At 39.0% G+C, this 15,342-nt stretch overlaps 1 protein-coding gene across 1 annotated transcript in view; it reads left to right on the top strand.

Moving 5' to 3' along the window:
• The window catches only part of GIPC2 (GIPC PDZ domain containing family member 2), an 88,531-nt gene extending 73,460 nt beyond the window's left edge, over nucleotides 1–15,071 (top strand). The window contains exon 6 of the mRNA XM_030866031.3: nucleotides 13,704–15,071. Within this exon, the coding sequence (XP_030721891.1) occupies nucleotides 13,704–13,843 (140 nt within the window). The 3' untranslated portion in view covers nucleotides 13,844–15,071. The remainder of the gene's footprint in view (nucleotides 1–13,703) is intronic.
• The last annotated feature ends 271 nt before the right edge of the window (nucleotides 15,072–15,342 follow it).

Genomic DNA, 15,342 nt, shown 5'->3' with positions numbered 1-15,342 from the left:
TCAAGTATCTTTTCTGAACACAACGCTATGAGACTGGATATCAATTACAGGAAAAAACTGTAAAAAATACAAGCACATGGAGGCTAACAATATGCTACTAAATAACCAAAAGGTCACTGAAGATATCAAAGAGGAAATAAAAAAATACCTGAAAAAATTACAATGAAAACACAATGACCCAAAACCTATGGGATGTAACAAAAGCAGTTCTAAAAGGGAAGTTTATAGCAATACAATCCTACCTAAAGAAAGATCTCAAATAAACAACCTAACCTTACACCTAAAGCAATTAGAGAAAGAAGAACAAAAATACCCCAGTTAGCAGAAGGAAAGAAATCATAAAGATCAGATCAGAAGTAAATGAAAAAGAAATGAAGGAAACAATATCAAAGATCAGTAAAGCTAAAAGCTGGTTCTTTGAGAAGATAAACAAAATTGATAAACCATTAGCCAGACTCATCAAGAAAAAAAGGGAGAAGACTCAAATCGACAGAATTAGGAATAAAAAAGGAGAAGTAACAACTGACACTGCTGAAATACAAAGAATCATGAGGGATTACTACAAGCAGCTATATGCCAATAAAATGGGCAACCTGGAAGAAATGGACAAATTTTTAGAAAAGCACAACCTTCTGAGACTGAACCAGGAAGAAATAGAAAACATAAACAGACCAATCACAAGCACTGAAATTGAAACTGTGATTAAAAATCTTCCAACATACAAAAGGCCAGGACCAGATGGCTTCACAGGCGAATTCTTTCAAATATTTAGAGAAGAGCTAACACCTATCTTTCTCAAACTCTTCCAAAATATAGCAGAGGGAGGAACACTCCCAAACTCATTCTATGAGGCCACCATCACCCTGATACCAAAACCAGACAAATATGTCACAAAGAAAGAAAATTACAGGCCAATATCACTGATGAACATAGATGCAAAAATCCTCAACAAAATACTAGCAAACAGAATCCAACAGCACATTAAAAGGATCAAAACACCATGATCAAGTGGGGTGTATCCCAGGAATGCAAGGATTCTTCAATATACCCAAATCATTCAATGTGATATACCATATTAAAAAACTGAAGGATAAAAACCCTATTATCATCTCAATAGATGCAGAAAAAGCTTTCAACTAAATTCAACAGCAATTTATGATAAAAACCCTCCAGAAAGTAGGCATAGAGGGAACTTACCTCAACATAATAAAGACCATATGTGAGAAACCCACAGCCAACATTGTTCTCAGTGGTGAAAACCTGAAACCATTTCCTCTAAAATCAAGAACAAGACAAGTTTGCCCACTCTCACCACTATTATTCAACATAGTTTTGGAAGTTTTAGCCACAGCAATCAGAAAAGAAAAAGAAATAAAAGGAATTCAAATCGCAAAAGAATTAAAGCTGTCAGTGTTTGAAGATGACATGATACTATACATAGAGAATCCTAAAGACGCTACCAGAAAACTACTAGAGCTAATCAATGAATTTGGTAAAGTAGCAGGATACACAATTAATGCACAGAAATCTTATGCATTCCTATACACTAATGATGAAAAATCTGAAAGAGAAATTAAGAAAACACTCCCATTTGCCATTGCAACAAAAAGAGCAAAATACCTAGCAATAAACCTACCTAAGGAGACAAAAGAACAGTATGCAGAAAACTATAAGACACTGATGAAAGAAATTAAAGATGATACAAACAGATGGAGTGATATACCGTGTTCTTGGATTGGAAGAATCAACATTGTGGAAATGACTCTACTACTCAAAGCAGTCTAGAGACTCAATGCAATCCCTATCAAATGACCAGTGGCATTTTTCACAGAACTAGAACAAAAAATTTCACAATTTGTATGGAAACACAAAAGACCCCAAATAGCCAAAGCAATCTTGAGAAAGAAAAACGGAGCTGGAGGAATCAGGCTTCTGGACTTCAGACTATACTACAAAGCTACAGTAATCAAGACAGTATGCTACTTGCACAGAAACAGAAATATAGATCAATGGAATAGGATAGAAAGCCCAGAGAGAAACCCACCCACATATGGTCACCTTATTTTTGATAAAGGAGGCAAGAATACACAATGGAGAAAAGACAGCCTCTTAAGTGGTGCTGGGAAAACTGGACAGGTACATGTAAAAGAATGAGATTAGGGCTTCCCTGGTGGTGCAGTGGTTGGAAGTCCACCTGCCAATGCAGGGGATACGGGTTCGTGCCCCGGTCTGGGAAGATCCCACATGCCGTGGAGCGGCTGGGCCCGTGAGCCATGGCCGCTGAGCCTGTGCGTCCGGAGCCTGCGTGTCTGGAGCCTGTGCTCCGCAACGGGAGAGGCCGCAACAGTGAGAGGCCTGCGTACCGCAAAAAAAAAAAAAAAAAAAAAAGTGAGATTAGAACCCTCCCTAACACCATACACAAAAATAAACAGAAAATGGATTAAAGACCTAAATGTAAGGCCAGACACTATAAAACTCTTAGGAAAACGTAAGCAGAATGCTCTATGACATAAGTCACAGCAAGATCCTTTTTGACCCACCTCCTAGAGAAATGGAAATAAAAACAGAAATAAACAAATGGGACCTAATGAAACTTAAAGGCTTTTGCACAGCAAAGGAAACCATAAGCAATATGAAAAAACAACCCTCAGAATGGGAGTAAATACTTGCAAATGAAGCAACTGACAAAGGATTAATCTCCAAAATATACAAGCATTTCATGCGGCTCAATATCAAAAAAACAAATAAACCAATCCGAAAATGGGCAGAAGACGTAAATAGACATTTCTCCAAAGAAGTTATACAGATTGCCAACAAACACATGAAAGGATGATCAACATCACTAATCATTAGAGAAATGCAAATCAAAACTACAATTGAGGTATCACCTCACACCAGTCAGAACGGCCATCATGAAAAAATCTACAAACAATAACTGCTGGAGAGGGTGTGGAGAAAAGAGAACCCTCTTGCACTGTTGGTGGGAATGTAAATTGATACAGTCACTATGGAGAACGGTATGGCGATTCCTTAAAAAACTAAAAATATAACTACTATATGACCCAGCAATCCCACTACTGGGCATATACCCTGAGAAAACCATAATTCAAAAAGAGTCATGTACCACAGTGTTCATTGCAGCACTATTTAGAATAGGTCGTACATGGAGGCAACCTAAGTGTTCATCAACAGATAAATGGATAAAGAAGATGTGGCACATATATACAATGGAATATTACTCAGCCATAAAAAGAAATGAAATTGAGTTATTTGTAGTGAGGTGGATGGACCTAGAGTCTGTCATACAGAGTGAAGTTAAGCCAGAAAGAGAAAATAGTATATGCTAAAACATATATATGAAATCTAAAAAAAAAGAAAAAGGGGGGCTTCCCTGGTGGCGCAGTGGTTGAGAGTCCACCTGCCGATGCAGGGGACACGGGTTCGTGCCCCGGTCTGGGAGGATCCCACATGCCGCGGAGCGGCTGCGCCCATGAGCCATGGCCGCTGAGCCTGCGCGTCCGGAGCCTGTGCTCTGCAATGGGAGAGGCCACAACAGTGAGAGGCCTGCGTACCGCAAAAAAAAAAAAAAAAAGAAAAAAAAGAAAAAGGTTCTGAAGAACCTAGGGGCAGGACAGTAATAAAGACGCAGACATAGAGAATGGACCTGAGGGCATGGGGCGGGGGAAGGGTAAGCTGGGACAGAGAGAGATAGTAGCATTGACATATACACTACCAAATGTAAAATTGATAGCTAGTGGGAAGCAGCCACATAGCACAGGGAGATCATCTCGGAGCTTTGTGACCACCTAGAGGGGTGGGATAGGGAGGGTGGGAGGGAGAGAGACGCAAGAGGGAGGGGATATGGGGATATATATACATATAGCTGATTCACTTTGTTATACAGCAGAAACTAACACAACATTGTAAAGCAATTATACTCCAATAAAGATGTTAAAAAATTAATGTTATTGCTAATGAAGTTTATCATTTTAAAAGTAGAAATGAAAATCCTTAAAAAAAAAGATCCAGAAATATGTGGAAAGGAAATTTGAATGATAGGTTCTCAGTAGAGTTTTCCTGTAAAATCTTTTATAGGTCTTTTAAATGTATATGATAATGTTATTTAGAGGTTATTACATTTTTCCTAGGATGATTTCTTTTTTCACTGAATTCAAAACAGTGAAAGTCATCCTTCTCAGATAAAGCCAATGAAATTTTGGAAATAGATTTTTCTTAAACATTCTGTATTGCCTGTATTTTTTGATGTTTGACTAATGTGTGAGTTGCTTGAAATGGGTCGACATTTATGAAAAGTCTTAGGGAAAGTAGGTGTTAAAGACTTTACGTAGAAAGAGGTACAGTTACAGATTTAATGGTTAAATTAACAATGGTGGTCACTAACCTTTATCTAAACCCTGCTATGTGCCATTTTATAGATTTGAGAACAAGCAGATTCAGAGATGTTTGGTAACTTGCCCAGTCAGCTAACAAGGACTGAGATTTAATTCTGGGTCTTTGATACCAAGATTTTTCACCTTCAGTAGTACCTTATAGCTAAAAGTTATGTTTAAGTATTTAAAAACTTAGTGGAAAATACAGATTGACCTGTATCACCAATATAAGTTTGTCATTAATAATGATGTGAAAGTTGTTTAGTAGTGGTAATAATATAAAGATATTCTCAGTATGGCCACTAGATGTCAGCACTTAGCTGCTATATGTGGTGTAACAATTCTACATTTTAGTGGAATATTTTTTGCCAGGTTGTATTCAGGTGCTGAATATTATTGCGGCATACTGCAGATCTATTATAGTTAACATATTAAAAGCATTTTAGTAGCTGTCACTATGTTAATGTAATAAAACTTTTTAAAAAGTATTTCATTTTGCTAAAGTTTCTTTTGCTTTTCTCTTTTTTTTCATAAATTTATTTATTTACTTATTTTTGGCTGCGTTGGGTCTTTGTTGCTGCGCACAGGCTTTCTCTAGTTGCGATGAGCAGGGGCTACTCTTCCTTGCGGTCTGCAGGCTTCTCATTGCCGTGGCTTCTCTTGTTGCGGAGCACGGGCTCTGAGCGCACAGGTTTCAGTAGCTGTGGCACGTGGGCTCAGTAGTTGTGGCTCGTGGGCTCTAGAGCGCAGGCTTAGTAGTTGTGGCGCACAGGCTTAGTTGCTGTGTGGCATGTGGGATCTTCCTGGACCAGGGCTTGAACCCGTGTCCCATGCACTGACAGGTGGATTCTTAACCACTGAGCCACCAGGGAAGCCCTCTTTTGCTTTTGTCTTAAATCAGAGGTTCAATCTTTCACCAAAACGGATACAATAATACCATTTATTTCTCCTGTAAAAAATATTTAAAATCTATGTTTATACTTTATGAGTTAGCAATTCATAACATGTTCAGAGCATGCTCCATTCTTAATTTCTTTTAAAATACATAAGCAAGTTATGGATTTTGGAAAGATCTCTGGAGCACTGTATTACATACAGTATTTCCAGCATAACTATGAAGCTGCCTAATTGGTACTTTTGTTGCTTCTACAAGACCCGTGTTTCCTTGAAGGGAGATAACTTACTCAGTTTTTAATCTCAGCTCCTACCACAGTGCCTCTCCCAGAGTAAATCCTTGGTAAATGTTTATTGACCGAATGTCTGTTAAGAGGCACAAAAATAGCGAATTCACAGGGAGTATGGAGTCCTAATATCATTTTTGAAGCTTTAGCCCTTGGGCAAATTATTTAACTTTGAATCATAATTTCTGTATCTTTGTAAAAGGGTATGATAAAAAACAACCTTACTGGGTTGGCAAGGCATTAAATTAAATATATATAAAGTTTCTATCACATCATAAATAATAAGTATAGCTATTATCATTCTTAGCAATGATTACTAACAATTATTGCCAGTAATAATGGTAGTGGTGTAGTAGAGGTAGAAACATATAGGAGGTCTGAGCAGTTCTGGGGCTGTGTTTAGTGTATTGGAGGTTTTCTTCTCTGCTGTGCCAGCATGAGTGAGATTATATAGTTTGGACTGTAAGGTTATTGTCTGGGCATCTTAAGCCATCATTTTTCTCAATTTGTGACTAAGGAACCCAAACCAGAGATTGCGAGTCAGAGTCGGCCAGGTCCAGGATATGTTGTTCCTGGGCTCAGGGCGCTAGCCAGTACTGCTGACTTCCTGAGGTGCCAAAAAACATGCACCAAGTTGTTTCTTTCAGCCAATGTGTGTGTGTGTGTGTGTGTGTGTGTGTGAGAGAGAGAGAGATAGAGATAGAGATAGAGAGAGAGAGAGAGAGAGAGAGAGAGAGAGGGAGGGAGGGAGAGAGAGGGAGAGAGAGGGAGAGGGAGGGAGGGAGGGAGGGAGGTTGTTTGATTCAGTGTCCATTAGTGAACATCTGATCCTGGTCATCGTTTCCTCCAGCATTTAAGAGCATCAGTCATCTGCACTGTTAATTTCTGCTTCTGAATTGTCTGTAGGTTTTCTCATATCTTTTATTTGTGTGCATCTTATTTCTTCCTCAAAGAAGAAATATCACCCTCATGTCAGTATGATCTTTAGGTAACTGTCTCAATAAATGCTGTCTGTAGGCCCTATGAGAACTATTTAGAATTGGAGTCTAAGCAAACTTCTGAACTTGAGTCCTACTTTTGCAAAAGTTTTGGCTGCTCTTCTTTCACATCCTGGCTACAGGATCAGAGTTCTGGGCTTCACTTTCTTGAGTGCATGCTAACTGTGCGGGTACAAAAATTATTTAAGTGTAATTACAAGGACTCTTTCTGGACCTACCCAGCTACCAGCATTTACTGTACATAAGACACTGAGCTAGTTTTCCCTGGGCATAAAAGACTGAGTAAGCTATTCAAGATCTGTTGGGAGTTTATTCTCTGATAGAGGCAATATGTAGATGAAAATAATGACAACACAGGACAATGTTAAATGTGCACCGTAAGGCCTTATGCCTCAGAGTGTGGTCTGGGGACTGGCATTACCTGGGGGTTGTTGGAAATGCAGAATCTCAGGCTTTGCTGCAGAGCTACTGGACCGGAATCTGCACTTTGCCGAGATCTCAGCCAGTATGTTTGCATACTCAAGTATGAAGAGCACTGGTAGAAGGCTTTAGGGAATGCAGATGTCACTTCCAGTTGGGGACACAGGATTTCCTGGAGGAAGGAGCCTTGAAGGAGAGAAAGGATTTATTTATTTATTTATTTATTTTTATAGTACGTGGGCCTCTCACTGTTGTGGCCTCTCCCGTTGCGGAGCACAGGCTCCGGACGCGCAGGCTCAGCGGCCATGGCTCACGGGCCCAGCCGCTCCGCGGCATGTGGGATCTTCCCAGACCGGGGCACGAACCCATGTCCCCTGCATCGGCAGGCGGACTCTCAACCACTGCGCCACCAGGGAAGCCCGAGAAAGGATTTTGATGGTGGAGCTGGTGATTAGGAGCAGGCTATCCTGGGCAAAGGTAGGAAGGAGGACAGACGGCTTTTTGAGTTGTCAGATTTCTAAGGGTACAGCGTTAGTGCAGGAGTAAGCCATGTGGGAACGAGGGGTACTTCGGATCAGAATGACAGACAGGGTTTAGAGTTTTTAAGATATGCGTTGGAGAGCAAAGGAATATTTTCATATATGCAAGTGACACAGACAGTCTCAGAGGTGGAAAGGAGCTTCCTGGTCCTTTTGTCTTATTACCTAATAGGATCAGAGCTGTGCTTTAGGAAGAGAAATCTAATGTACCTATGGGAGATGGTTCGCTGACTACACTTGGAGATTAAGGAAATAGCATGGTGGCAGTGCGAGTGAAATCAAGGCTGGAGAGGTTGCAGGGGTAGAATCAAGGGGAGGCAGTGTTTGGTACACAGGCAAGAAGAGAAAGTAACAGGGACAGTGATTGTACTACTGATGACAGTGGTGGCAACGGGAAGGGGAGTAGCGGTTTTTTCGGAAGGGGACATGATGTTTGGTTTCTGGACATGCTGGTTGAGATGCTAACAGAATACAAGCTAGGAGACTTGTGCACCCCTTATTCAGAAAGGGGTATTTGGAACTTGTGAGAGAAGTCAGGGATGGAAGTGAAGGTTTGGGACTTCTCTGCAGCAGCCATGGTTAAGCTGGGCTTGTGGCTAAGACCTCCAAGGCAAGCCCACCTAAGGAGAGGAGGGACACAGAACATCAGTAGAGTCCCATTTCCTGAACACTTGGTTTCTTATCTCACTGTGGAAATGCGCTTTTAGGGCCGCTTTCCTCCTTTCTTGACTATGATACTATGGCTGTTGAAAGAGAAGCATTACTTATAGACATTAGAGCATTACAGTGTTTCTCAGTGGCTTAGGAAATAATTTCCAAAATATAGCTGGTACCCACGAGGGCACAGAGTTGTAAGTCAGCCATAGTTTTACTGCATTGAACAGGCCCTAGCTAAAAAAACCAAAACAAAAACTTTCTCTCCAATTTGAATGTACCTACTGTATTTAAAATTTTCTTTCGGGCTTCCCTGGTGGCGCAGTGGTTGAGAATCTGCCTGCTAATGCAGGGGACACGGGTTCGAGCTCTGGTCTGGGAGGATCCCACATGCCGCGGAGCAACTAGGCCCGTGAGCCACAACTACTGAGCCTGAGCGTCTGGAGCCTGTGCTCCGCAACAACAGAGACCGCGAGAGTGAGAGGCCCGTGCACTGCGATGAAGAGTGGCCCCCGCTTGCCACAACTAGAGAAAGCCCTCGCACAGAAACGAGACCCAACACAGCAAAAATAAATAAATTAATTAATAAACTCCTACCCCCAACATCTCCTTAAAAAATAATTTTTTTTCTTTCGTTGTCTGTGTAGAAGTTTCTCTCCCTAATATTTTATTATGGTGATTTTCAAACATATAGTACGGTTGAAAGACTTTTTAGTACTTCATACCTGTTACCTAGATTCTACCGTTAATATTTGATTGTAATTGCTTTAACATACACTTCTCCCTTTATCCATCCTATGTAGAGATTTTTGTAAAAAACATAGTGTGATTGTAATATAAAATTTATGTACTGCCTTTTCAGTAAATATTAAAAAGATTTTCTCAAGTTATTACAAAGTTATAAACATTGTTTAAAATTACTTCAAAATATTTCATCAAATATTTCATCTAATATATTTCATCATACTAGAGGTCACTTAATGATCCTGTATCTTATTAAATAAAAAAAAAGTTCCTACATCTTAGGTTTTTTAAAAATAAAAATGTTCTTCTAAATTCTTTTCTGTTTTTAAGATTTAAAAAAAAAAGTGTAGATTCTCTTGTGTGAAGGAAAGAAGACACTATGTTGAAGAGATATCTGCACCCCTGTGTTCATAGCAGCATATTCGCAATAGCCTAAGAAAATAGACTTAGGAAATAACCTAAGTATCTACTGGCAGATGAATGAATACAGAAGTTGAGATATATATACAGTGGAATATTATTCAGCCATAAAAAGGAAATCCTGCCATTTGTGACAACATGGATGAGACTTGAGGGCATTATGCTAAGTGAAATAAGTCTGAGAAAGACAAATACAGTATGATCTCACTTACATGTGGAATCTAAGAACAGAACACCAAAAAACCAAACTCATAGAAAAAGATCAGATTTGTGGTTACCAGAAGTAGGGGGTGAGAGGGAGGGGAATTGGATTAGGGTGGTCAAAAGATACAAACTTTCAGTTATAAGATAAATAAGTACTAGGGATGTAATGTACACATGATGACTCTAGCTAACACTGCTGTATGGTGTATATGAAAGTTAAGAGAGTAAATTTGAAGAGCTCATTACAAGGAAAAAAAATATTTTTTGGTGTCTATGTGAGATGCTGGTTGTTCACTAAACTTATTGTGGTAATCATTTCATGATATATATATAAGCCAAATCATTATGCTGTGTACCTTAAACCTATGCAGTGATATATATCAATTTTATCTTAATAAAGCTGGGAGAAAAAATGTATAGATTCACAGAAGTGGAAATATTAGTAGATCAAAGGATGTGAACATTTTTCAAGATTGGTACTTGTTGCCAAATTGTTTTTCAAAAGCCAAATTTACAAAGTCGACACCAGTATATTTGAGTGTTTGCTTCACTATATCCTGGCCAGCCTTGGCATATCACTAAAATATATATATATATATATATATATATATATATATATATATATACACACACATATATATATAAAAGTTTTAGTAAACTTGACAGGCCCTTGGGCTGGAGAAGAAGGTCCAGCTGCAGCTGGACCTTCCTCCCTTTTGAAGTTTGCTTCTGGGTTAATGGTAAATTGAGGAGCTTTTGGGTCATGGCTGAAGCCTGGGGCAACGTGAGAGACAGGGAGATGATAATGAGGAGATTCAATTTTCCTCACTTTTTACTGCTTAAAATATATTTTTTAGGCAATCTCTAACTTAGAGAAAAGTTATACAGTACAAAATTTCTCTTGAACCATTTGAGAATAAATTAATGATATACAATTGCCCCCAAATACTTTAGTGCGTATTCCCTATAAACAAAGGTATTCTCTTGTCTAACCCTGATATAACTGTCCAAATCATGAAATCAACATTGATACATTACTAACATCTAATCATATCCTGTTTTTTGTTTCACCAAGTGCCTTAATATCCATTGCAGCAAAAGAGCATGTTCAAAATCATGTGTTACTTTTACTTGTGTCAGTTTGGAGCATTTCCACTCCTGATTTTCATGACCTTGACACTTTTGGAGGGAACAAACCAGTTATTTTGCAGAATGTTCCTCATTTTTGGATTATTTTTCCATAATAACATTCAGGTTACACCTCTGGCAGAGATATCACAAATGTGGTGCTGTGTTCTTTTCATTACATCTTATCTGGAGGCACGGGATTTTGATTTGTTCTGTTTATGATATTGTTTATGTTGATGACTTGTTTAGGTGATATTTACTAAGCTTCTCCACTGTCAAGTTATTCTCTTCATAATAAGTATTTGGTGAGGAGATATTTTGAGGCTATGTAAATATCCTGTTCCTCATGAATCAACCAACCAACCTTTCATCCATCTATTTGTCAGTCAACCAATCATTTCATTATGGATTCATGGTTTGCTGTTTTGTTCAATAGGATTATAATCTATGACCATCACTACTTATTCTGATGCTCAAATTGTCCCTCATTCGGTCAGTGGGCATTATTCCACTCTGACTTCTATGTCTTTTCACATGTTCCTACCTTTTTTTTTTGAGACTTTCTTACTTTCTGGCAGAAGTTATTCTTAGTTCATATTGTACTTTTCCTCCTCCAGCCCTGGAATCAGCCATTTCTCTGAGGAACTCTGATTCTTTTTAGTGGAAAATGATATTTGGGAAACAAGATCTGGGTGTTTTGTGTGCTCATTGCTATTGGGGTGTCACTGCTCCCAGGTCCCCACAGTGGATTGAGGAATGTGTGTATTCATGTCTTTTTATTTTATTTTATTTTATTATTTTATTATTTATTTTTTGCTGCGTTGGGTCTTCGTTGCTGCATGCGGGCTTTCTCTAGTTGTGACGAGTGGGGGCTACTCCTCATTGTGGTGTGCAGGCTTCTCATTGCGGTGGCTTCTCTTGTTGTGGAGCACGGGCTCTAGGCTCATGGGCTTCGGTAGTTGCAGCTCAGTACGCAGGCTTAGTAGTTGTGGTGCACAGGCTCAGTTGCTCCGCAGCATGTGGGATCTTCCTGGACCAGGGCTTGAACCTGTGTCCCCTGCATTGGCAGGTGGATTCTTAAACACTGTGCCACCACGGAAGCCCTGTGTTCATGTCTTTACCTCTATAGTTTTTAATCTCTCTTTTGAAAAAAAAAATATTTCACTGATCTCTACAATTCTAATTTAGCAGCAATCATTCTAGTTTTCTCCCTTTTCCAATTTATCTTTCTCTGACAGTGACAAACCGTGGTTCCCATTATTCAGTGTATATACATGTATGTGATGCATGCCCTTGTATGTAACCAATCTCTCATCAGTGTGCCTACTGTCCTCTTCTCCCCCACCCCATGCCCTCCTTACCACACCTGGGCTCTCCACCCTATACCAACCTGTCCAGCTATGTGGAAGCCCTCCTCACCTTAACTAGGGCTTTGACTCCTGCCCCAGGTCACCCCATCCACATCCCACTTCTGCTCTGATTGTGGTGCCCTTCTATTGGCCACATCTCCTGCCTTCCCCTTAGCCTACCTGTGTTAGTACTAAGCTGTTCGAGGTGAGGAACAGTTCTTAAATGCTCTCCAGAGCCCTAGTGGATTTTAGCTGGAAAGACCAGACCTCTTGGCTCATTCAGAGAAGTCATACAACCTTTGATTTGTTTAACCTTAACTTGGGAGGGAAAAAAGAGGCTGGGCTTTGGTGTTTCCGTTTTACCTGGGTTTTTTTCACCCAAGTCCCAAATCACATCCACACTGTCTCTTCCTGGTAGCTAGTGCTTATAGGGGGCTGAGAAAAAACCCAGCTGAGCCTTATGGGCTCCCAGCCAGGAGGGACAAGTCCCAGGGGAATGTGTACTCCTGAAGATGCTGGTTCCCCAGACATAAAATATGGGATCCAGGCAACTTATTAGAAAAACAGAACAAGGGCACCATCTTTGCTTTCTATCCCAAACTGGAAAGGGGCTCAAAAAAAGTTTCCTTGATTCCACGAGGAGACAGATTTCCTCCCCTTCTCCCTAGCTTGATTGCCCCGTTGCAAACTGTTATCCTTTGTCTTTTTTATAGTTGGGGGTGGGGAGTGGAAGAGAGGACGGAGAAAGCTAGTGACTATGGGGGGTGGGGAGCAGATGTACTCTGGGTCTCCCGTCAGGCTTAGCCACAGGAGCCCTTGCTCCCCCATAGGGACACCAGAGGCTCCCACGTGATGAGCTCCAAGATGGAGGAGAAGACAGGGGTAGAAGATGCAAACCAGGGTGCCAAAGACAGATTGTTTAAAACATCTTTGCTACCTTGATGTGTAATGATAGAGAGTAACTTATTTTAATTTGTACTAGAAGTATGTATCTATGCATGTTCCTTTTATTAAAAAGTTTTTTGAATGAATGAATGACTTTTATTATTTAAACTCTTTAATGCTAAATACACATGCATACAGAAAAATGAACAAGTTATAAGTATACAACACAAAATTCTCACAATGTGAACACTTATTTAACCGCCACTCATGTCAAGAAATAAAACTCTGCCAGTACTCAAAAGCCCTCTTTATGCTTTCTCCCAATTATTGCCTGTTCCCTCCTCTCCAAAAGTAACCACTTTCCCAACTTAGCCATAAATTTGTTTTGCCAGTTTTTTTTATCTTTATGTAAATGGAATAATATAGTATGATTCCTTTGTGTCCGGCTTCTTTTGCTTAATGTCACATTTCGGAGATTTGAGAATGTTCTGGTATATTAGCTGTGGTTTTTTCACTTTCATTGCTGTGTATAAGTTCATTGTATGATTATACTATGTTTATTTAGTTTCCTACTGATAGATACCTGGGGTCTTCCTGGGTTGGGGCTGTTGTGAATAATACTGCCTATGAACCTATTGCCCATGGATTTTGGTGCACATAGACATGCATCTCCTTCTAGAATATCTATGGGAATAGACTTATGCATGTTACTTTTAGAAAGTATTTTGCCTTGGTGTCATTTTTCTCAGTCTTCTGATGCTAATTAATCTTTAAAAATTATTTTTGATAGCTACTACAATGTTTGAAGCTGGAAAGGACAAAGGTAATCCGGATGAATTTGCTGTGGCACTTGATGAAACCCTTGGAGACTTTGCGTTCCCAGATGAGTTTGTCTTTGATGTTTGGGGAGTCATTGGTGATGCCAAATGAGGATGATTAGGATGTGAATGATCGTCTCTGGAGGAATGAAAAAAAAAAAAAGTTAAAATCTGCTTTTAGACACTGTTATGGACTCTGGCTTGTTTTATGTGTATGAATACATTCTTTTGAAATATAATTTTGATTTCTGGGCACTTTTTAATGCAGTTGCGTATGTAGTATGCTTAAGATAAATTTCCTAAAATGTGATCAAATTTAATACTCATTTAAAAGCTTTTTAAAGTTAGTTTTAGAGAGTATTTCTAGATAGGTTATTTTGGTCCCCATTGACAGCCATGTTTTGTTTTCTACGTATAAGTAGTTGATTGCAATCTCTTTGTAGTTCTTTTGCAAAATCTTAATGCAGTGAAAACGAGGATTGGAGTATAATTTGCCTCATAGCATCTTCATTTTGTTATACTAGCTTGAACAGGATATGTTCAGGACATGAAATACGCATTATGCCTACTAGAGGTCTAGAAACATTTTTTTTTTTAAATCCACTGAATAAGGAGAGGAAGATTCCTATAGCCTGTTGATGTCTATGGCTTACTTACTCTCTTTGTAAAACAAGGATTGATTGACTTTTATTTTTTGCTTCTTTGTAATTGCTTCCTTGCTTCTTAAACTTGTTGAAATCTATTGTGTTGTGTATGTATTTGCACATGTAGAAGAAGGTGAAAAAGAGGCAGATACAGTAGAAACCACTTATATTTGATTTTTCTTTTTTTAGCAGTTCTTACAACACTATTTCTTTTCCATCCATACCTACTGTTATGTTACCCTTTAGAAGCATTCCAGGGAAAGTTTTTATAGTCTTTGTAGAACTTTTCTTTTGAAAGATGTTTACTCAGAAAATAACTATGTTTGGGAACATTTTTGAGGGTTAAAGAGCAACACTTTTTTTTTTTTTTTGGAAGAGCAACACTTTTAAGCCTCCTGAACTTAAAAGGAGATACTATAAGCAGTAGATTTCCCCCTAGTGAAAATGCAGGAGGAAGGGAAAATTGAGAAAATATATTAGCTTATTATTTTAGAGTTCTAATGCACTCTCTCTGAAACCTTACATTATTGAGAAAATTGAGGGTAAATGACTGTTTTATCACTCTTAACTTGACATTTTACAGATGTAAGAGAAATGGAAATGAATGGTTTCAACATAGATCATTTAATAAGGCAGAGCATGGTGTGACCAAGTGTTCTTCTAAAATGTTAGATGGAAAATGCTGCATGCTGCCGTGGTAATCAGAAATAATAACCTGTGAGGGGTGTATTCTAGGAAATCAGAAGTAATTCCCTTTTCATGCTGGGTTGATGCTTAGATAACTCTTGTTTTCTGGTGCAACTTCACTTTTGCTGCGTTCCGCTCTCTTTTTCACATAAATTTAATTCTGTGAATCTTGGTATTCTTTGTCTCATTAATCTGAAACCTGCACAGAAACTGTTTCAGTCATTAACATGTAACAAAAGCAGTTTATGGAATGTGGATTGTCTTATTGCCCTTGCCCATC

This window comes from Globicephala melas, chromosome 1 (assembly GCF_963455315.2).
Source record: "Globicephala melas chromosome 1, mGloMel1.2, whole genome shotgun sequence".
Lineage (NCBI taxonomy): Eukaryota > Metazoa > Chordata > Mammalia > Artiodactyla > Delphinidae > Globicephala > Globicephala melas.
The sequence above is the reverse complement of the archived record's forward strand: the minus strand, read 5'-3'. Positions and strand labels throughout refer to the sequence as shown.